At 34.6% G+C, this 24,902-nt stretch overlaps 1 protein-coding gene across 9 annotated transcripts in view; it reads right to left on the bottom strand.

Moving 5' to 3' along the window:
• INPP4B (inositol polyphosphate-4-phosphatase type II B) overlaps nt 1-24,902 on the bottom strand; it is a 761,046-nt gene that overhangs the window by 111,641 nt on the left and 624,503 nt on the right. For all 9 annotated transcript variants that reach the window (XM_027066653.2, XM_027066662.2, XM_053216924.1 and 6 more), the window contains 2 exons: nt 22,409-22,586; nt 10,780-10,983 (listed from right to left, as the gene is read on the bottom strand). In XM_027066653.2, coding sequence (XP_026922454.2) covers nt 10,780-10,983; nt 22,409-22,586 — 382 coding nt within the window. The remainder of the gene's footprint in view (nt 1-10,779; nt 10,984-22,408; nt 22,587-24,902) is intronic.

Below are 24,902 nucleotides of genomic sequence, written 5' to 3'. Positions count from 1 at the left end.
AAACATAAATACAGATTGCTGGGCCTTCTCCCACCCCCAGAAATAGCAGTCATTATTCTGCTACATCTCCTGTTAAATGAAGTAAGTAATGGAAAATTGGTGGCTTACAGTCTAACCTTTATTAAATGGAGGTTAACTGGTGTCCTTGACCTTAATGGAGCCTTAAGACAATTGAACTTCGTCAAAGTGAGTGGCTATAAACTATTTCTCAGCAATGAGGGCACAAAGTCAGGAGAACTAGTAGCAGTATTTAATCCATTCTGAGTCAGGTGCTGATTTTGGTCCTTATTTATTTCTGGTTTAGGACCTAAGTTAACATGGAGGCCAAGCCCAGTGGCAAGAGGTGCACAAATTTAACGGATGTACTAGTGAGTAGTTAGTGAGACTTTGCACCTGGCAAAGTGAGCAAAATGGTGTTTGTTCAGCATGTCACACATTTATGAGCTTGGTGGCATCCAAAGAATTCTTGACCCCTTTGGATCAGCAGTTAACTTAAAAATATAAAAATAGAGGGCACCCATGTGGCTCAGTTGGTTAAGCATCCAACTCTTGATTTCAGCTCAGGTAATGATCTCATGGTTCTGAGTTTGAGCCCCATGTCAGGCTCTTGTGTTGACAGTGTGAGGCCTGCCTGGCATTCTTTCTCTCTCCCTCTCTCTGCCGTTCCCCCATTTATGTGCACATACATGCTCTCTCTCTGTCTCAAAAATAAATAAACTTTATTTTTTTTTAATTTTTTTTAACGTTTATGTATTTTTGAGACAGAGAGAGACAGAGCATGAACGGGGGAGGGTCAGAGAGAGGGAGACACAGAATCTGAAACAGGCTCCAGGCTCTGAGCTGTCAGCACAGAGCCCAACGCGGGGCTCAAACTCACAGACCGCAAGATCATGACCTGAGCCGAAGTTGGCCGCTTAACCAACTGAGCCACCCAGGCGCGCCTAAATAAATAAACTTTAAAAAATATATTTAAAAAATCAGCAATACTTAGCAGCTGATCAGTTTTTCTAGGACCTATTTTTGATCAGCAAGAATGTGAAGACTAACCCAGAACTGAAATGGGGTCCAAAGTAGCTTTGTTGTATCTATATTTCTACACATAATTTCTCACTTGTCATTACCAATTTTTGAGTACTTTGATTAGAACCAGCCAGTGAATTAATAAGGCCAATCACATCTTCAAAGAGAAACTTCAGTCTATCCTTGTGTCAACTGAGAGCAATTTGTACTCAACTGGCCTCTTTCCTCAACACTGCAAACCTTCGCTCTTTCAAGAGCTTGATAGCTCTTCTCTCTGAATCCTAACTTTAAGAATGTTGGGTAAAAAAGGAGTTGCACTTAAAATACTCTATGGCACAAACTGGTACACGTATGGACCACAGTAGGTAGTACACACACACACACACACACACACACACACCTGCACAAATACACATATAAACATACACATCATATCCTGTAAGAATAGCCAGACATGCGATATCCATCAGAATTGAGATAACCCAACCTTTGCTTCCTATTGATTCTCCTACTTAGCTTAACCTAATTACTCATGTAAAAATCCCTGACCTTTGTTTCCAGATCATCACACTACTGACTTCACCCTGAAATTCAGTCCATAGTCATATAAGTGAGATTCTGATAGTCAGCTACTATTTCTGTAGTATTGACCTCCCCATATTGTCCTGGTCTGGCTCTTGGCCAGACCCATCCTATCAGCTATCATACAGCCAGGTCTACACATGAGTGTACATTCACCCTCATCAATCACCATGCTCATATCATCAGTCCTCTGATCAAAAGCAGGTTTGTACTGAAGCAAGTATTCATTCTTCAGCCTGGAGGCACTTCTGCAGTTGTGTCGACCTACATATCTCTTCTTATTTCTCGTTAATCTTCAAAATGAAAACTTCCCCAGGTCAGTCTCCTTGCTGTCCTAGAAACATGCTGTTAATTAGCTCAACATATATTTTCTGGGCATCTGCTACAAGCTTGCTCAGTGCTGAACATCAAAGATATGAAGGAAACCTTGGAGGAACTAATATTTCTATCCTGACACATACTGCTTTTTATGCTTGGAATGCTTTCTCTCATCTTCCATCAATCCAGATTCTCACCTTTTCAAGTATCATCATCTCCAAGAATGGTTCATTCTATTCTATCTCTGCTTAACATTTTTTTTTTCTTTCTAGCAAACTCTATGAGGGGAATGACTATTATTTATTAATCCTTTTATTCTCAGGTGCTAGGAGTCATCAGGTAATAGATAAATAAAAGAATGAATAAATGAGTGAATGAAGAAGGAATGAAAGAAGGAAGGGATTATTTTTTTCATCTTCTCCAACCTTCATATAACTTCTCTCTGAATATTTTCAACATGTTTAATGTGTATCACACAACCACCTCCATTCTGGGAAAGATTCCATGTCTTTCAATATCTCTTCTTAGTTTATGGGTGCTGGCCATTCACTTGAATTACATGATATGGCTTTTGAGGCCAGGAGCCATATTTTCTACTTAATTTACTCTCCCCCAAGAACTGATGGCATTATTGTACACTTAATTAACATCTGTTGATTGACTAAATAACCTGTGACTTACAAGTAAAGGGATACAACTATAGTAAGTATTATGACATGCATCTCCAAATTAAAGTTAGAATCAAGCTCATACTCTGATTGGCTGTGTTCCCCACAATAAAGGTCACATCATGCTAATGCTTTCAATTTGGTGAAAACATTAAATAAAGCATTTGTTTAATAACAAAAAATCCACTGATTAAGTAAAGCTCTTAATTTTAAATTGGTAATTGGATGTTATCTGCACACCATTAGCTACACAACTAGTTGAATTATATGACATTATCAGTTGGTGCGTTGCATAGAATCAATTTCCAGGATTGATTTTGTTTAACAGAATGTTCCCTGATATATCAAGTTAGTCTGCCTAAAAAATACCTCATTTCTTTAACTATTCATTAAATTATGGATATTCAAAAATTTGTACATAGAAAATAATGCCTCACTATTTACATTAGAACACAGTAAAGTTTGGGCTGCCTGTGAGGCTCAGTTGATTAAGCATCTGACTCTTGATTTGGGCTCAGATCACGATCTCAAGGTCATGAGTTCGAGCACCATATGGGACTGGGCATGAAGCCTGCTTGGGATTCTCTCTCTCCCTCTTCCTCTACCCCCCTCCCCATCTCTCTCTCAGGAAAAAAAAAATTACCAAAGTTTAAGAGTGATTGATTTGAATGTAATCACAAATCTCTAAGGTATGTGTATACAAATTTGCATATTCATTATAAACAGGAAAAATAAAAATATCTGATGTTGAATCAGGCATTTTAAGAGTCAATAAAGTATCTAAGGGAGATGATGGTATCCAGTATAAAAAAAAACACAGGAAAATTGCCATTACATTAATAAAAATAAAATATCTCTGTTAAAAATACTGGCTTGAGTGGGAGGATGAACTGCTGATTCAGCAAATCCATTTATTCATTTATTTCTACATTAACTCTGAAAAATACATTGAACGAGTATGTATAAAACACTGTATTAGGTGCTATAAAATAGGGAGCTGAAGGTGAATGTATTAACTTCATGTGGGAAAATCTAGAAATTGTCAGGATTTCATGAATATGCATGCACATAAAGATCTCTTTTGGGGTTTCTTTTCTTTAATAGAACATTTGTGCATTTTAATGGACAGTCATGAACTTTGCTTAATCACCTTTTGTGGACTTTCATATTGGATAAGTATTCAAAGCACATTTCTTCTGGGTGAAATGGACTGGAGAAGTTCAGGAATGTTTCCCATCCATCAAGAAAACAGATGATAGAACACATTTCAGCTGCCACATAGGTAACAACTAGCCCAATTCTCCCTGTCTTTGCCTGCCCTTTCTGATTGTGTGAGTGGATATTTCCAATGCCCCCTTCTCATTATAAGATTAACAAAAGCAGACAACCAACCCTGTTATGTGTGATTTAGGGATGAAAACGAAAAAGCTGGGACAAGGGGAAAATAGTCACTTCCAATTCATATTTGCTGAGTAACATCTAAAATTATTTCTGTATAACTAGGACCTTTGTAATTGGTGCATGAATAATCAAATAAAATTAAAATTGCCACCACAGGGTTTCCGGAAGTTTCTGAAAGTCTTAATTCATCATGTTCTTATGTTCTTCATCATGTTCTTTGGTCATCTCTGATGTTATGTATCTAATTTGAATTTTACTGCTTTATATGTTTGGAGATATTGGAAGCTGATTTGTACAGTCACCTCTTGAGTTGATTACGACACTGGGAAATATACACTAAGGAGAGAAGAATACAGTTGGGTACTTTTGACTACAAGAGAGACACAGAATCCCCAGAAGAATTCATGAATTCTAGTAGGGAAAAGGTACCTGACACAGTGCAAAGTTATGTTAAAGTTGAATATTCCATATTCCAAAATAAATAGGTAAACAAGAATAATTTGAGAGCAAATTTCAAAGTCATTAATATATTCTACAAATAAGTAATGAGCACCTTTTCTGTGCAGGTGGTCTGCTACTGTGGGGTACAACAGTGAACATGAAGCTGACTTTGCCCCCTAGGAGCTTATAAAGACCATGAATACATGAAGAAATATATATATATATATATATATATATATATATATACATACACACACACACAAATGATTATAATTCAGTGTTAATGAGGCTGTGTGATCACGAGATGCAAGAATAATGCTTTATTACACAAAATGTTTTGGAGTTGAATGCATATTTTATATCCATCTACCTATAACATAAAATTTTGAAATAAACGGCCATACTTTAGTGGGGATTTTATTCATTCAGGTAACTAAGTTATAAGGTACTGCTTTAGGAAAGTTAAATTAGTGGTCGAGTTGTCTATAAGAATTAATTACCTCTGAAGAACGAGATTTATTTCCTTCTTATCAAGATCAGGTTAGTGGTTTCACATAAAATAATTCTAGCTAGCCAGAGAACTGAACAGAGTATCTTTTGAATTATTAATTTGCATAGGCACCTCTGCATTATGCACAGCCTGAACTATTTTTCCTAGAGATAAGGTCTACGTTGGAGACAGAAGATGGCAAGTGAAGTTGAGAATACAGATCACTGCAGATTGCTTGTGGGGGTATTTTGCTGGATAAGTGTGTTTTGTCCTCAATAGTAATATTTTGCAACTACGTATGCTTACAGTTACTAATTATGGCAATATAAATAGCTCTATCAATACTCTTGTCAGGCTTAAGCATTCATATTTGATCCAGACATCATTTGAGAAAGTTGTAGTACAAAATAGACTGTGAGATGGTGGTAAAGAACATACCAGAAAGTGGTTTATGTAAATCTCATTCCAAAATGCAATCTTTGGGAATACTGAGCTACAGAGAACCACAATTTTTTTTCAGGTTATATATGGAATTTATTAACACTATGTCCAACATAAATATTACTGTAAATTTATGCTACTGCTTCTATAATCTATAACATTATTGAAAATGTATTACAGATAAGTGTGGATCATCTGTGCTCATGTGACATAAACATATTTTACCATAGAAGGCATAACAAATGTTTCCCTAGTTTAAGCATGGACTGAAAATTTAAAATTTGATTTACATTTACAACATGAAGAAGGGAATTAACTGGGTAATTTGGATGCTGAAAAGTTGCCTGATATAGAAATTTAGTTCAATTAAAAAAATGGGTTTGGGATATGGCTAAGTAATAAGAATAGTTTTCTTACTTCTGCTCTTTGCTGGAATGAAACAGAATATGAATGATCAGAAGTTTATTTTGTTTTTAACAATTTTTGAATGAGGGTAGACAGATTTAGCCCTGAACCCATCAGTGTAGTAATGTTGAAGTTAAATCACAGTGTTCTAGAGAATAGTATAATTACTGGAAGCCACAAAAACTGGGTCAACTTAATACTTTAGTTGGATGACATGCTCTCATATTTTGGACAAACTAATCTTGGAATCCCAGCTGCTAGAAGCATCTGTTGTAGAGATAAAGAGAAAGAAAAGCAATATGTCATTTTTACCAGCTAAAAAAAATGAAGAATGTCATATTAGTCTATTTCTTTGCACAGATTGCCATAAAATCCCAACATTCCTTTGGGTTTAATTGTTTACTAATTTTTCAGGAAAATAAATCTTTAAAGCACTCAATCATTTAATAAGTACAATTCAGCACATAACAGACACTTTTTTTGGTCCATGATCATTTTAGTTTCAATCTCTTCCATATTGACTAGATAATTATTATCCAGATTCATATGTCATTAATTTTGCCAATAAAACAGGTTGAAAAGAGAACTGCTGACTTAAAATTAATATTCTCTCTTCTAACCTCAAAAAGAAAGGTTTTTACATGTATCAACAGAGTAGAATTCAAGAGTAATTTACTAGTATATATTTAGTTTCCAATATTTATTATAAGATGCTAAATGCAGCTGTTCAAGTTAATTGTTAAAACTACAGTCATTATAAGACATTAAATAAAATGCTTTTTAAAAAATGGAGGTACTGTAATCTTATGTGCAAACCTAAACCAACCTAAGTGACCAGAGAATACCTTCATATACCACAGAACCCTAACTAAATTAATATAAAACACTGAATTATTTCAGGAAGTTTATTAGACTTGTGATTAGTGCTGAACAATTAACTAAGAAAAATGGTACACAAAGTTTTGATTCTAATTCATTTAATAGCACAATGTCTAAAGGCATTTTCAATTAGCTACATTTGTTTGGATTTACTCATCTTTTCAATTTTTATCTTATCTTATCTTATCTTATCTTATCTTATCTTATCTTATCTTACCGTATCTTTATCTATTTCTTTTGAGAAAATGAGAACATGCTTGAGAGCAAGCAGGGGAGGGGCAGAGAGAGAGGAGAAAGAGAATCCCAAACAGTCTCTGCTCTGTCAGCACAGAGCCTGATGCAAGGCTTGATTTCACCAACCATGATATCATAAGCTGAGCTGAAATCAAGAGTCTGATGCTTAACTGACAGAGCCACTCAGGCACCCCCCATCTTTTCAAATTTATATAAAGCTTTGAAAAGAATGTTAAATGGCTACGACTTGGGTAATTATTTTTTAAATAAGGGATTTCTATCTTTTAACAAAGGTATCTTCTCAATAGGAAGTAATTGCTATGGAAAATCAATCAGAATGTTATATAACAACCAAACTTGGTTACACTTGCAAATAGTGGTAAATTACATTAGGAGGAGAGAGAAGCAACTTTTCTGAGTGGGAAAGATTTTCCTCATAATTGTGGTAAATTTAGACAAAGTATTCATATACTTTCTAGCAACAGTGTGTTCTGGAAGAAATTCAGAAATTATATGAAAAGAGATAGAGAGATACAGATATGTATTATTATCCTACCCTTTTGTCTGTGAAGGAAACCAAAACACCCAAGAAACTGAGAAGACACGTCCACATAAACTGGAAGAAAAAAAATCAGTAAGACTTTTTCCTAGTGTCAAGAGACTAAAGTATTCCAAAAAGAATAATAACGGATAAGCCAACAACCATACGGATGTCTAATGCAACCCTGAATGGCCCATAGCAAGGATTGGAATTCTTCCTAATTTTTCTAAGTGTTGCTAGTAAGCACCTCTACCCATTGTCTTTGGGGTGCCAATTTGAAACTTTTACCCATTTCCTCATCCTATCCTCTTCCTCCCCTTCTCTTTGTACAAGATTCTACTTTAAGGATAAAATAAAGCACCCACATTACTATCCAAACAATATAAAGAACTCATACAACTCAACAGAAAAAAAAAAATTAAAAAGTGGCCAGAGGAACTGAATAAACATCTCTCCAAAGAAGACGCACAATAGCCAACAGGTATGTGACAAGGTGCTCCATATCACTAATCGTCAAGGAACCACAATGACATATCACCTCATACTTGTTAGAATGGTTATCATCAAAAAGATAAGAGATAACAAATGCTGGTGTGGATGTGTAGGTAAGAGAACCCTGGGTGGTGTGGTGGGAGTGTAAATTGGTGCAGCCACTGAAAAACAATATGGAGGTTCCTCAATAAACTAAAACTAGAACAACCATATGATCCAGCAATTCCATTTCTGAGGATGGATATACCCGAAGGAAATGAAATCACAATCTCAAAGAGGTATCAGTACCTGCACATTCACTGAAGCATTATTTACAATAACCAAGATATGGAAAACAACCTAAGTGTCCACTGGCAGATGAATGGACAAAGAAAATGTGGTAAATATACGAAATATCATTCAGCCACAAAAAGAGGGAAATCCTGCCATTTGCAACAACATGGATGGACCCTGAAGGCATTAAACTCAGTGACATAAGTCAGATGGAGAAAGGCAAATACTGTGTGATCTCTTTTATATGTGGAATCTAAAAACAAACAAACAACAAACTCACAGAAACAGACAACAGGTTGGTGGTTGCCAGAGGTGAGGGTTCGGGGTGGTAGGGCAAATAGGTAAAAGGGGTCAAAAGGTACAAAAACTTCCAGTTATAAGATAATAAGTCATGGGGATGTAATGCACAGCATGGTGACTATAGTTAACAACACAGTATTGTACATTTTAGTTGTAAGAGAGTAGATATTAAAAGTTCTCATCAACAAAAAAAATCTTATATATTAACTAATTTAGTATGGTAATTATGTCTCAACTCATTATCTCAACTCAACTAATACATTATTATATGTTGGTTATATCTCAATATAGCTAGAAAAATATTTTAAGCAAACGAAAAAGAAGCCATCCAGCCTCACCTACCCTCAAAAAAGTGAAACTGATCCTTATATTCTCCTCACAGTCTCAGCAGAAGAGCCCATTTCTGCCCAGGACTGCCTTCCACCTGTATGCTAGAATTGAGACTCTTCTTTATGGAGAAAAAACCTCACTCTACCATTCATCACCTATCTGCTTCTCAAATGGCTTTTGGAATATAAACATGCTCAATTTTCACCATCTTTATAACAAAACAAGTGAACCACTAATAATAATCACACACACCTACAATATAGAAGGTCTCAAAAATTATCTAAAGAAAAGGACATAAGGAGGGAGGGATGGAGAGGGACACTTTCGAACAGCAGGAGAATGGCAAGGTGTGGAGGAGAATTTGCATAACAAAGCAAGGTGAAAATTATAAAAACAGAAGATACCCAACTTCAAAATTTTTACTTGACATAATATAAAAATGGTACCTATTTGTCATAAGGTTGACATCATATGTTTAATTCAATAAAATATAAGTTCTTTTCTATATTTACTCAAACTCTTTAAAATTTACAACACACATTTTATGATAGATCCAGTTTCCCCATTTACTTTAAGAGATAGTATTAATCTCCATAATAAAATTATATAATTTATGCATCTTAACAAAGAAAACATATAGCAACAATACTAAAGTAATACAATGCATTTCCAGGCCTTCCCACATAATGGGGCATTATTGCACAGGTAAATCATTTATCTCATGACCACCCAAGGAGCTAAACAGAACAGGTACTGTTATTGTCACTTTACAGTTGAGAAAATTGAACTTCAGAGAGTTTAAGAGGTACATACGCCTTGGAGCTGTGAATAAATTGAAGAAGAAGGTGAAGGTAAAAAGGAGAAATATTAGATTTGCTCTTCTGAAAACTTCTCAGTGGGAGAAGCACAATCTTAATCAGCAGCAACAAATACTTATTCAGCATTTACTTCTAGGAACCCAGCTCTGTCTTTCCTGTGATAGAAGTTTTATCAAAAGATAGAACAGCCATCACTTTCACAGCCCTTCAGACAGCAATTTTTTTTGAGAGACCTGGGCCTTTCAAATAATTTACTCCCCAAACGCTCTTAAATTCTAGGATGGCAGGAAAAGTAATCATTAACTGTTTAACATCTAACACGGCTAGCATATTATTTTCTTGGTTAAACTTATGATACAGTAAAGAGCTTTCTTCTGTGTGTGTGATATGCACATACTTTGTTCTTGGATAATTAATATGTATTAATTCAGGAATAACACTGCTCCCCTTTAGCCAGCACCTTCATGTTTCTCTTATTCTGTCCAACTAGAGTTTCTATTATCATGTTAGCTTTTTTTTTTTTTTTTTGCCTATACTAGCTGTTTTTTCAGGTGCTTTTATGTGGCCATCCTTTTGCCAATTTCAGAGCACCTGGACAACATATTTTTTTAAATATAATCATGAACAAGAAGGATTTAAGAGATCTCTATGCCTACTGCTATGTAAATGCGAATATCTTTTGAAGTTCGTCCAGAACTAAAATACCAGATTGCAGTAAGAAAATATTTGCAAGAAGTAGTGGATTATAAGTGATTTTTTACTCTTTTTCTAAAAAACACAATTTTAATAGTTCATATTACCTTGGCAATAAATACAGAAAAGTATTATAGGTCATGTAATTGTGGCATCTTTGCCTTAATGACATCTTGGTTTTATATATATATGTATATATATATATACACACACACATATATATATCTATATTTATGTATTATGTAACTATAAATTTTTATGCCAAATAAATGTGATCAGGAGTAAGACTTCCATTTATAATTTTTCCCCAAGGAAAAATGTTGCCTATTTATTCACAATCTGTATTAGGACTGCTTTCCAACTTGTTTTGATGAAGAGGAGAGATTTCTGATCTTTCTTGCTTGACTTCTCAGAACTAAACATCAGGAGGCAAGCGATGTGCAAGAGACTTACCCACTCTTCCTCATCATAGTCTGAATGATGTGGTATGGAGTCCTGCCTTCTCATCGGTGGGGGTGGGTCCTGGGGACAGCTCTCCTCTGTGCTGTTCTTAGGAGAGGGTGGTTTCTTAAGGACACCTCCTGGCCTGGCAGTGTAGAGGGCTAAAAGAGCACTTCTTACCAACTGATCCTTGAAGGCATGTACAAAAAGCTCTGTCTGGAAAGAAATTGACAAGGATTAGAAACACCATGGTAGGCATCTCAGCATAGAGCTATGAAAAGGTCAACCGCAGATTTGTTGGCACATAAGTGGTGTGCATGGTGGAAAAAGTACAGGCGACAGAGAGAGAAAATGATTCATACCAATCAATGAAAATAGTTGAGTTTTGGGATGATGCCAAGGTCTTGAGTCCTCCTGTTCTAAAAGTTAATGCTGAGGTTCTGTGGGTACTATAAACACCAGCTGTCTCCTCAGCCCCCTCTCTTTTAATTCTAAATTCTGTCTTTGAAGATGAATTTCACTAGAGATAATCATTTGAACACTGTCTACCTGCTGCACCTTTCAAGTAATTCCAAATGCACCTTAAAAGAAAATGTGATCAGACTATGTATATTCTATAGTTTAAACAGAGTGAAAGTCTAAAGAAAGGAATATGTATCTTTAAAAATAGAGGCAGGAAACCTTTTTTTTTTCTTTTTAGCATCCTGAGTAGATTTCAATAGTAGAGATGGTATAGGCAGTTTTCCCATGAAAATATTTGACTTTTATTCCTTATCATCACCCCCTAAACTGTCTCCTCCACCAAATGGTTTCACTAATGCTCAATGTTAATGAGGCTGCTGTGAAACTTGCTATGGTAGATTTTACAAGCTGGTGGTAAATACCTAGTAAGTACTATAGAAATGACAGCTTCCCAACAATAAAGAATTTTACAACAGTACTTTGCAATTTCCTGATGAAATGTTTAATAGCTTCACCCTGTACTATACTGGATGATGTAGTAATTGATCTTCTGTATTATACTACACTTAACATGCATGTGGTCTAACAATCTATTCATTCAGAATAGAGTAGTAACTCAAACATTGACTCATATTGCCAACACAATCACATATTGTAATCTGTTGAGAAGAAGCCCTTTAAATCATAGCATTATTTTGAATAATAGTTGATATCACCATTTCATGAGACACTTGGATGTAATGCTGACTTCACCATCACTGTAACTCAAGGTAATCATTTACTGGCGTATTCTCAATATGCATTCAACAGTGCCATGTCTAACAAATGGTTACTAAATTATCCCTTAAAAACCCCTGTTGTGTCAGCAATTAAAGAAAACCAGTTAAACCCCATGCAAAACAATTGCCTAATAAGACTATGTTAATAAGACTACATATGCTAATAGGACTACATAGTTAAGTCTTTGCAATAGATCATGAAATTCTACAGTTGCATAAGACCTTAAAGTCAGACCTCTCATTAACCAGGTAAAGAAACTAAAAAGGAAGAGTGGTGTCCTGTCCTAGAACAGACTGCTTACCAGTAACACAAAGGGAACAGAGCTGTAGTTTCTAACAAATTCAGTAGCTTTTCCCCATACTCCACCCCACCTTTCAACCCACCATCACCTGCATGCTTCTGTCCTTCCCCCCTTTCTTCCTTAACCCCAAGCTCCTCAAGCGCTTTGGACGTCTACTTGCTCCTATAATTAATCACGTCTACAATTGTCAGTGTAACTATCTTCACTGTTAAACTTTACTGATGTTTTTAAATGCTCTTTTAATCTATTGGTTGTATTGAAAGCACTTTGAAGGTAAGTAGACAAGAAACATTTAAAAAAGGATACACAAGAATAAAATGTTGAGAAATATTTTGGTAATAATTTAGGAAAACAAAATGAAAACGGAGCTTATAGTGAAAAGGCATAAAAAGAAGCATTAATTGATGTTCACAATGAAGTGTTAAAATGAAAATGAACAATACAAAAAAAAATACTGATGAAAAATGTAGCTAGACAGTACTCACACAAGGCAATATAGTTATAACAAAATAGGGAAACATGTTATTTACATAGTTTTCATAGAGCCTGGATAGATCCATCAATGTGAATTTAAATATTTAAAAATGCAAATTTACTTCCATTCAGCTTAACTAAACTATTTCTCTATTGATAGATTCAATAAATTCTTTTGACTTATTTTTAGAGCAAAACAGCTTGCCTTCTTTGAATTCCTGCTACTACAGCTCCAGTCTCCATAACATCACCTAATTACTATGTAGCTGAATATATATTCACACCCAGTGAAATCTAAAGTTCTTATAATTGCCATCATTTTCTTTCCATTGCATGCATGCACAGAGATTCCACTTCATTTATTCAAATCTCATTTGAGTTGATTTATCACCAAAGGCATAAAAGATAGTACAGTAGATTCGTGCAATTTTACAACCCAGAATTTTCTTGGAGGGGGGGGGGGTAGCTGAATGAACACACAAAATCTTATAGAAACACTTTGTGTCTATATTGGAAAATTCATCTGACTGGAAACTCTATGAATAGCCATGATCTTTTGCAGAGAATTGCACTTTGATAGAAAATAGCCATAATTCCATTACTATATCCATATGACCTGGAAATTTTCTTGACTAGCACTACTTAGTAAATGTAGACCAATGCAGATCCTGATGTTTTACACTCAAAATAAATTAGCTTGAAGGGATTAATGTAATCACTCAATTCCAGTACATCTGTATGCTGCTGTTCTTGCAACAGAGATGAAACTAAGGAAGTTCAAAGTCATGGGAAGGATGCGGAGTTGCCTATTGACTCAAAGTACTGAAAACCTTTTTCCTTTTCTGACTCTGCTCATACTGCATTAAATGAAAGGAAAAAGGCTGTCTACATGTTATCATAAGGGTAGGCAAATCAATTTATTTAAAACAGTTTAATAATATAGCAAAATAAGCATAAACTCTGTACCTCAGGTGGATCATTTCATTTGTTTGATATTAAAAAAGAGAAAGAAATGGTATCTTAAAAATGAAATGTTTTCTTGCCTTCCTGACATTTTTCCAATTCATGTTCTCATGCAAATGTTCTTCAAAGTAACACACAGAATTATCTACAAGTATAAAACCAGTAAAATTACTTCTTCTGGGGATGAATTTCCTAGGTTCCTAAATATTAAGGGCAGAGGAATAGTTAGGAATATGTTTATTTAAAACTACCCTTTTTAACTAGAGATCTCAACAAATTAAGCAAAGTCTCATAGTATTTAAAAGCTTTTTTTCGATGAAAAAATTCAAAACGATGCCTAACCCCACCTGCAAGACAGAAGTAGCCAATGACATAAACAGGTGATTATTATTTTAGTAGTCATGTATATGACAAAAAAGAATCCTGTTTATTTTTTTTCCCCCGACCTTACCATTCCCTATTATTTTGCACCCAACTAGCCTCTCTTACTTTCATCACCTGCATGGTCCCTATCTAATATCGCTTGATTATTATTTAGATATGCTTGGGGTGCCTGGGTGGCTCAGTCGGTTAAGCATCCGAGTTCGGCTCAGGTCATAATCTCGCGTCCGTGAGTTCAAGCCCTGTGTCAGACAGCTCAGAGCCTGGAGCCTGTTTCAGATTCTGTGTCTCCCTCTTTCTCTCTCCTCCCCCGCTCATGCTCTGTCTCTCTCTTCTCAAAAATAAATAAACGTTAAAAAAATTAGATATGCTTGACATATAATATTATATTAGTTTCATGTGTACAGTATAAGAATTCAATTTTTGAATATATTGCAACACTATCACCACAATAAGTCTGTTTATTTTTAAAATTTTGATATACTTTAATTATTGCATAGGGCAATAGTGCTATACTCTGGAATTAGTACATAAATATGTATGTTTTTCTACATTCCCTAAAGAAAAGAACACGGAACCTTCAGGAGAGTTACTTGACATCTGGGCAGATCATACAAATTATGCACTTGACCTTGGCTAAATCACATAACAACTTTTCTCCAGTTTGCACAAAATTACAATGCTTACCTATGAAACCTCATAGCTGTTCACTGTAAACTGTGAACTCTTCTATTTATGCTCCCCTTTCTTGAATGATCTTTTCAGTTTCCTTTGTTGACTCAACATCCCAGACTCACTCAAAATATGGTAAACAAATCCTAAGGGACCTTAAACCACTTTCTTGAGAGCATTATTTTCCCCATTAGATATATAACACATTTCCCCATAGCTTCAACTACTCTCTTTATGCCACAGTCTCTAAAATCCATCTCTATCCACCTCTTGAACCAGTACTGTCACCTGTTTCCACCTGAAAGTCTTTCAAGGTTAGAAGTCACAGCCTGATCTCAAGTGTTTTCAATAAATGTGTTCTTCCCAGCTTTTCAAACTGTGTGGTGTCACCATTATGCAGCAACTCAGCGCCCAAATGTCTGGATCATCTTCAGCAATATTCATCTTCTAGATTAGTCATTAATTTCTACAAGTTATACTTTTTCAGTAATTTCAAAGATTATGTCCACAGCTAGTCCCAGTTAAGATCCTTTCTACATTCCATGTGGATACTTTCCATAGTCTCCTTACTGATTGATTTATTTTTCCTAAGCTAATGCTTTATTTTATGGGATGTTCTTCAAGGTCACTAATATTAAAATGTAGACATCTGAGTCCCAGCCCAGCAGCTGAGTCAGAATTTGTATTTTTAGCAAGCTCCCCCAAGAGGAATGCTGACATTTTGTAATGCCCAATAATGTCCAATAATTCAAATCCACTGTCTAGCTCAGCTTCTCTATTCTATGAGGATCATCTTCACAAAGCATGTCTCCAATCCTTCCTCACTCAATGACCTTCCAACTTACAAGAGACTTTCTCTTGGGTGAATAACCAGGAGTGAAATGGCTAGATCATATACATATATAAACAAATGTATATATAAACATATATATAAACACACATTCATATTTATTATATATATTTATATAAACATTATGAGACACTGCTGAACTATTTTTCAAAGTGTGCAAGTAATTATGTAAGTAATATATGAATGTTCCAGTCATTTCATATCCTCCCCAACTCCTCATATGCTTAACCTTTTTGATTTCAGCTATTCTAGTGGGTAGTTAGTATTACCTCATTTTAGTTTATTTCCCTAAAAACAAATGATGATGAGCATCTTTACGTGTGTTTATTTGCCATCCATATATCTTCTCTGATGAAATATCATTTCAATTTTTTTGCCCATTTTAAATTAAGTCACTTGTCTTATTATTAAAGTATAAGAATATGTATTCTGATGATTTCCTTTGTAACATACATAGTTTACAAATATTTTCTCAGTCCAGACTTGCCTTCTCACTTTTTAATAATGTCATCTGAATGTCTCCTGAAAACTTTAATGAAAGTTTTTGATTTTGATGATGCCTTATATATCACGTGTTTTCTTTTATTGGTTCATACTTTTTGTGTTCCAAGAAATATTTGCCTAATCCAAGATGACAAAAAATTTTTCCTATGTTGTCTTCTAGAAGTTTGTCTGTTTGCTTCTTTCTTTTAGCTTGTATATTAAGATTTATGCTCTATTTTGAATTAAATTTTATAGATATGTGAGGTAAAGATAAGGAAAGGTTTTTTTTTTTTTTTACATATGGATATCCAATTGTTCCTGAGTTTTATGTTAAGAATACATCATTTTCCCAATGAATTTTCTTTGGTCTTTCTCTAAGGTTATTTGAACATATATGTGTGGGTCTATTTCTAGATTCTCTATTCCATTATATTGATAGCTATGTTTACCCTAGAAAGTTACTAACCACAGAATACAATCAGTATTATTTTTATTTTAAAGAGTAAATATGTTTAAGTAAATTAAAGTTTGGTTTTTTAAAAATATATCTGTCTACATACTTACCATTTCTGGTACTCTTTATTCTTTTATAGATCCATTTTCCCCCTCATGTTATCACTTTCTTTGGCCTGAAGACTTTACTTTAAAATTTATAGTAGTACAAGTTTGCTATGAAATCTCCCAGTTTTTATTTGTCCAAATGGTCTTTATTTCATCTTTATGTTTGAAAGATATCTTCTGTAGATAAGGAATTATAATTTGTGTGTGTATATCAGTACTTTGAAGATGTTACTCTATAAGAACATCTAATAAGCCTGTGAATAATTCTGTTATATGTTCCTTTGCAGATAATGTGCCTTTTCCCCCTCAATTTTCACTTTATCTCTGTTTCTCAGTAGTTTGATGATGTACCTGCATTTTTTTAAATGTTTATTCTGCTTAGAGTACATTGAGCTTCTTGGATCTATAGTTTCATTTTCTCATTAAATTTTGAAGAATTTCCATCATCGTTTCAGCAAGCATTTTTCTATTTTCCTTTCTGCTTCTTCTAGGACTCTGATTAATGCATATTAGACTTCTTGGTATTGTTGGATAAGTCATATTCTATTTATGTTTTTACGTCTTTTTTATCTCTGTACTACATTTAAATAGTTTCTAATACTATGTTTGAAAATTCACTATTTATTCTTCTGAAGTGACTCATCTGCTAATTCTACCTAGTACATGTTTTTATTTCAAATATTATATTTTATATTTTTCTTATTTCTGTATTATTCTTTTTTAATCTTCCATTTTCCTCTTCATCCTGTTTGTGTGTTTCTCTGCTTCCCTAAATATATGGACTATATTTATAATTGCTGTTGTAAGGTCCTTATCTGTTAATTTCATCATCTCTATTATTTCTGGGTCTGTTTCTATTGCTTGATTTTTCTTCTGGTTGTGGGTCATATATTCCTGCTTAATTGTTTGCTTGGTATATGCTTATCTCATCAATGAAATGTTTACCATTTAACGAGGAGTATAAGAAGAAGAAATAGGAGTTCTATCATGAAATTTCATCTTCATTTATACTTTTATATACATTCATGTATACTTTCACCAACTATAAAAAAAAAAGCAAAGAAAAGAACCTCTACTCATTAAGTTCTGTTTGGTTTGGAACTGAGATAGATCTAGGAGTGACTGAAGTAAATAAAAGTAAAAATTCCTTCTCAGTATCTAAGTAATCAACATAATCAATGTATTATTTATATCTTCAACTTCTTAGTATACTGGCTTCCTGGTATTGTCATTAAAACAAAATTAAGAAAACAAAACAAAACAACCAGAACATTTCTAAGAGTACCCTGAGTTAAATGTTAGACTGAAATGTTTTTGTTGTCTTTGTTGCTGCTGTTTGCTTTTGTTTTTGTTTTTCACTTTTGGAATACACAGGATATTTCAGTATATTATGTTAAAGGACACTAGGAATTAGAAGTTGTGAGATTTTCTCAAATATACTGTGAGCATAGCCTCTAATATTAGCAACAAAATCTTTTTGTTGTTGTTTTTTTACCATCTAGCAATTTTCATAATGTGAAACACCCCATTCTTTTAAATTTTAGGTTATAAAAGTTAAGGTCCGTGTCTACGTAGCATTTGTCATACAGCATTAGTACAATACCACACACAATTAAGTGCTCAATATTGTTTTTTGATGAGCAAGAATAATAATGATTTTCTACACAAGATCTCTCCATCTCTATGGATAGAGAATGTGATGAGCATTTAAAGTTGATGTCACACATATATCTAAGCTGTGAGAGATAGATACCTATATCTCTTAAGTCCTTATTTTTTCAGTTCAAATTTAGTCACATTACTTTTTTCTCCCTTTTATTTTTCATAGTATTGCATACTTTCAGTCTAGCAAAAAGGAAAATACATTTTAACCCACTCTATTATTAACCTTTCAGATCTTATGTCAAAAATTTGGCCTATCCTTTGTCTTCTCTGTTAAAATTATTCATATAAACTCAGTTTTCCTTTTCTTATGATCCTATATCATAAGATTAAATAATTTCTTTATTATTTTCATGAATTAATATGCAAGGAACAAACCCAGTCATCCATAAGAAGGCATACTAATAATTAAAAAACAGAACAATTTAATTACACTTGTGCACATTAGGACATGACAAATTTTTAGAAAATTCTTATTCTTACAGAATTTCAGTTTTATCTTTCCTATTCCCACTCTGACCTCTCTACTTGTTTCCTTAATCATATACACAAGTGTCCATCATGGAACTCATGGAACATTTGACCATATTGTATAGTGGTTAAGCTCACAACATATGGAGCTAGACTCACAAGTTGTGTGATTTTGGGTGCATTATATATATTTCTGTACCTCGGTTTCCTCTACTTTATAAAATAAGGACACTAACAGCACCTATTTCATGGGGCGCCTGGGTGGCTCAGTTGGTTGGGCGACCACCTTCGGCTCAGGTCATGATCTTACAGTTTGTGAGTTCGAGCCTCGCGTCGGGCTCAGTGCTGACAGCTCAGAGCCCGGAGCCTGCTTCAGATTCTGTGTGTCCCCCTCTCTCTACCCCTCCCCTGCTCACACTCTGTGTCTCTCTGTCTCTCAGTAATAAATAAATGTTAAAAAGAAAACAGTACCTATTTCATAGGATTAGAAAGATTAAATGTTGAAAATAATAGTGCCCACCTCATGGGCTTGTAAAATGTTGTAATAATGTCTCACTCACAGTTATTAAACCTCCAATAAATGTTAGTTATTATTGTCATCATCATTAGCATCATAACCATTATCTCAAGAACCTTGAATCTCTTGGGAAGAACAAGAATAGACCTTTCTTATTCCATTTTGTGCACCTAGTGTAATTAGTATGAATTCAGTAAATATTTTTACTTTTCATAAATTGTGTTTGTTTGTCTTCTCCACCAATAAATGTTTAGAGGAATGGAATTTTGCTGGTGAGCCTTAGTCTTAGTCTTGGTTATCATTAACAGTAGAGATGATGTGAATTGACCTTGGATCTACAAATATTGCTCCTCTGAGATTCAATATGCACTTGGATCTCTCTGTTGTCCTTTGCTTCCATCCCCAGACTCTGAGCATACATTGATCTGATAATGTGTCCACTGCTATCATCTCCAGAAGCTACATGTTACCTAATAGGAGAGATTCCATCTCATTACAAAACAACTGAATGCCTTCTACTATACTACGCATGGGCTTCCCTCAGCCCTACACAGCCTCCTTAGTCAATACAGAGAACTCTCCCATATTGGGCTTGGACTTTCCCTGATGCATATGAACATAGATAATTCCTATTGAATATGCTACATGAATGAGCTCCAGAGACAACTGAATGACTTATTTTCTAAACATACCAGTTCAGATTCAATAAAAGAAACAAGGGGACTAATAATAGAGAAACGTTTTATGCTCTGACCCACAGTGTGCAAGACCCTGATCTTAAAAACAGAATGTTTTAGGGGTGCCTGGCTGGCTCAGGGGATAGAGCATGCAACTCTTGATCTTGGGGTTATAAGTTTGAGTCCCACATTGGGGGTTTAGATTACCTACAGATAAAATCTTAAAACAACAATAAAACCCCAAAATATTTTAAGCTAAATATTCTAATATTAAATATTGAGACTATTTATCTTTTATGCTAAGTTCGCGGATCATACTTTATTTTAAACTGTAAGCTATCAGCTGCCTCCATAGATTATGCAAAACTCTGTTAACTTAGATAATTCTTTGAAATTCCAGGCATAAATTCTTAAAGTAATGCATGCCTTGCAAACTTAAAAAAAGATCCCTCTGATTTCAAAGGTTGACAGACTTATAAGTAGGTGAAGCTTGTCTACTCAGTAGAAAAACATAGGGTAAAATTTGGGAGCAATGCTGAGTTAAAGGAGAAAATACATACTCTGTTCCACCCCTCTCCCCAATCACTGCAGCAAGGTGTGAAGGATGTATGAAATGACAAATCCCTGGCCCAATGCACGGGAAGAATATAAATACTGCTCTGTAATCACTGCAGTGATGTGCCATTTGCTAAAATTTTCTGCTTAAGTGAGCCCAGAAAAACCTCCTATCATCTGCAAATCAAAAAAAGAAATCAGCTCAAATGAAATTATATTATTTTACTATATACAACACTCCCCTCTTTTCCCTCTTTTTTTTCTAGTCCTAACATATTTATTGGCTATTAGCCATACTTATCGACCATTAAGATACTTAAGTATTACTGAGAAGTATGCCTAATGAAAAATGTTTAAAAATTTTTAAAAAAGAAGTGTCAAAACACATATATAACCCATAGGATATCAGAAGGATTTTCCATTCCAGAGTCAACCAGACCTGGGTTTGAATCTTGGTTTTGTTTGCATCTAGCTGTGTGATTTCATACATCTTTTTAACTTCTCTGAGCCTTAATCATTTTCCTTTGTGAGGCAGAGTTAATATGTACTCACAATGTGAAAATTAAGTTTGAAGATTAAGTGAAATAATATAAGTCATAAAGCGCAATATTTGGCAAAGTAGAGTATTGGTAAAATTTGGGTCAATTTTTTCTTTTCTTTTCATGATGGAAGTACCTGTTGTGTCATAGAAAGAATGCTACATTTTGAACTGGAAGTCTTGGATTTTCATTTTTCACTTTATAATTTATGAGGTAATTTTGTTGACCTGTTTGAATAGATATTAGCTAGTTTTTAAGGAAAATAGATATTAGTTTCATTCTATAAGAAAAATAAATGATAATGTATACATTAAAATGTTTAATAAGCAGCAGGTATTCATATTATAAATTGACATATTTGAATAAAAAATATATACATATATAATACCCAAGTTTCCATCAATCTCTTCTTTAGGGACATGAAAAACTATACTTGTTTTATTCTAAAATGATACCATGAGAATTTTGTTTCTTCTCAGTTTCTTCAAGGGCATATTTATTGGAAGTATCTCATAATAAACTGCAAGATGTCCTCAGAATGTGAAGGTTAAGGATAAGTGTATTGGAATTGGACTCCAGGACACCTGGTTTTACATTTAAAATCAAGCTGCAATTTGTCTTTTCAATCTTGGTTCTCTCTGTACTTTTCAGCTGCCTTAATTAGTTATGAAAGTTGATGTTGATGATTTACCTCATGCCAGACTACTTCTTCTCTTTGTATATACTGGGGGAAGTCACCTTTGAAAGAAAAATTCGGCGTAGGTCCCACTACATTACAAACAAGAGCTAATATTTTTGGAAATTTTTAAAACCTTCTCCCAGTAGATAATGTTGTAGAAAGCAAACCAAAGCAGAGGAATTACCCCATGCCACTGATAAGAATCCACATCAAAGTGGTGCTTTCAAATGAGGTGACATTCCTATTCAAATGTATAGCTTCATATGCATAAAAATTAGTGGATCACCAGAGGAAAATAATTTTTAAAATCTAATTCAACTCACTTAATAAGACCATGAGCCAAAGAAAATGAAAGATGTCAAGAAAAAGAGAAAATATATATCAGCCAATAACAGGTTTCATTTCCTACATAAAAAAAAATTAATGCTTAGTAAGATTTGACAAGAGAATGAGGCCAATTCATTTTGATCCTGTGGCAATACTTTGAAGCTTACTTTTTAACCTAGTCTATTTTACATTTCCAGATGCTGTGAAAGGCAATGTATGCAGAAAGCAACACCAATGGGGATTTGGGTATTTCATTTTCCCCACTGTAGTAGTGATTTGGATCTTACTTTTTCTGAAAGCATCTTTAAAGAATTCTTCAGGCTGTCTGGAGAATGCTGGCTTGCAGAATTAAGCAGGAGGTCCGCATGGGTTGCTATCAGAGGTTGTAGTTGATTGATGTTGCTGAGAACTTCTTTTGCTTTGGCTGTGTTTTCAGGTGAATAGTAAATAAACTGGTATCCAGTACTGGAACAACAAAGATAAAGGCAAGTTACACAAAAAGTAGAAAGAATTTGCAGCTCTCAGTACCAGATGGCAAATGAGAAACAGAACTCCAAATAGCATGACTTCCTTTTGAACAGATAAGAACTATTCTAAGAGAACTTTACGATGTCCTAAGAGTTTTTTTAGGTAAAATAACCAAGACAATTTTCAAGACCAAGATTTTTTTTGTAGTGTTTTTTTTTTCAAATTTTTAAATGTTTATTTATTTTTGAGAAAGAATGAGATGGAATGTGAGTAGGATAGGGGCAGAGAGAGAGAGAGAGGGAGACACAGAATCCGAAGCAAGCTCAAGGCTTTTGAGCTGTCAGCACAGAGCCTGATGTGGGCTCAAACTCATGAACCTTGAGATCATGACCTGAGCTGAAGTTGGACCCTTACCGACTGAGTCATCCAGGTGACCCTAAGATTTTTAAGTGAAATAAATTCAGTTCTGCTCAACCGCCAGGAAGATTCTTTATAATTACATATGTCAGGTATTAATATTCAAAACAAATTATTGTTAATCACTAGAAAACTTGAAGTCACATTAGTATCCAAGTGAGAAGTATAAGCCTTTATATTCAGGCCAATCTGAATATAAATCCTGGCTCTGCTCCCTTGTAGCTAGGTGATCTTAGGCAAGCTTCAGTTTCCTTTTCAGGAAATTAGGAATAAATATACAAAACTTCTAAGAGGTGGGTAAGACTGATCATAATTCATGTGAAATGCCTAAAATAGTGTCTGATACAGAGCAAGCATTCAATAACTACTACCTATATTCCCCCCACCCCTGTGATACGTAGGGCAGGGTTAGTAAACTTTAATAGCTGAGAAATGGGGAGAAAACAAATTAATGCCAAGTGGGCATATGGAGAATTTTATTGGATAGAAAAATATTTATAGCATAAAAATTTGATTATGCTATTTTGTCTCTACCCATTTTGTTCCTAGTAGTTTCTCATTTAACTTGTAAAAAACAAAATTTAAAACTGATTACCAACTGAGGAATATCTGACTTTTATAATCATCATCTAAGAATTAGTCAAGCATACTATGGGGGTAAGGATTCCACAAAAGGAAGGAATCTTTGGATTAGGAAAGACAAAGGAGGCATTCCAGCAGGGAAAGAAATAAACCCAACAAATACTAGCCAAACAAGAAAAAAAAAAAAAGAGGGAAGTTCACAGAACTTGTTTGCATCCTCCCGCAGTCAACTGTCAAAGCACTTTTCATACACCCTGCATTCTGTGTTGAGTATTTATTATTTTCTTTACATTTACAAGTTAAATTGTTAAAATTCTCAGAATTCCATTTCTTATTTAGAAATATGAGAATCTGTTAGAAAAACTAACATCTTGGGAGCACTCTCCCTTTCCATTCACACTAATGATTTTTAGGGGAAAGTACCAGTTTCTTCAGGAAGACAACACTCCTTTTGTAAACATATAATGACTATTCCTATCATTGATTGATTGATTGATTGATCTCAATGATTAAAAGAAAAATCCTTGGTTGCTTAGACTATTCAGAAGCTAGGACAAGAATTTGATGAGGGGTACATGTTTGTGAAGGCTAAGAAACACATCGCTAGTGTGTGTCACAGAAGAATTGGCTCTTAATTTTATACTAACAGACTTTTAAATTTCAGAAGTGAGAGTTTAAAAATAAAACATGACTTAACTACTTATTGTACATATTTCAATGCAAATTAAAGCAAATGGTAAAGAACAATGGTGAGGAGGAGAAAGAAAACAGTTGTCCCTGCCAATTATCTAGAACTCTTTCCAACTCATCTGATCTCAAGCAGGAGTGTGTTAAGACCTCTAACAAAAATCACGAACTGGGATGTCTCCTTTACTCATCTGTACTCAGATGGGATACAAAGTTCAATCCAAAACAATCCGTAGGAAATCAAACAACTCTGTGTTATTTTTGCAAAGAAAATGATTATCTTAAGATATTAGTGTGTCACCGGGATGGGGATGATGTTTGATACCCAGCACCTCTAACAGTGGAGAGAGACTTAACTATAGGCCTGACATGGAAAGCAATGTGTAGTAGCTGCTTGGTGGTCCCTTACACAGATCTGCTCTTCTGTCATAATTTGCTTTCTGGTGTCATCTTCTGGGTACTGACAGGCCTCGCACGGTTTACCTCTTGGAAAGCAGAGCTCTGGAGGCCATGTGTAGACTTCCATCTTCCTCTTCACATAACTGTCCTCCCTGAGTGGGTCATTCTTGCTTCTCCTAATTTACTCCCATGCATTCTTTTTGACTCCTGTCCCCAATGTCTCCCTTC

The sequence above is a fragment of the Acinonyx jubatus genome, chromosome B1 (assembly GCF_027475565.1).
Source record: "Acinonyx jubatus isolate Ajub_Pintada_27869175 chromosome B1, VMU_Ajub_asm_v1.0, whole genome shotgun sequence".
Classification (NCBI taxonomy): Eukaryota; Metazoa; Chordata; class Mammalia; order Carnivora; family Felidae; genus Acinonyx; species Acinonyx jubatus.
This window is presented reverse-complemented; position numbering and strand designations above follow the sequence as displayed.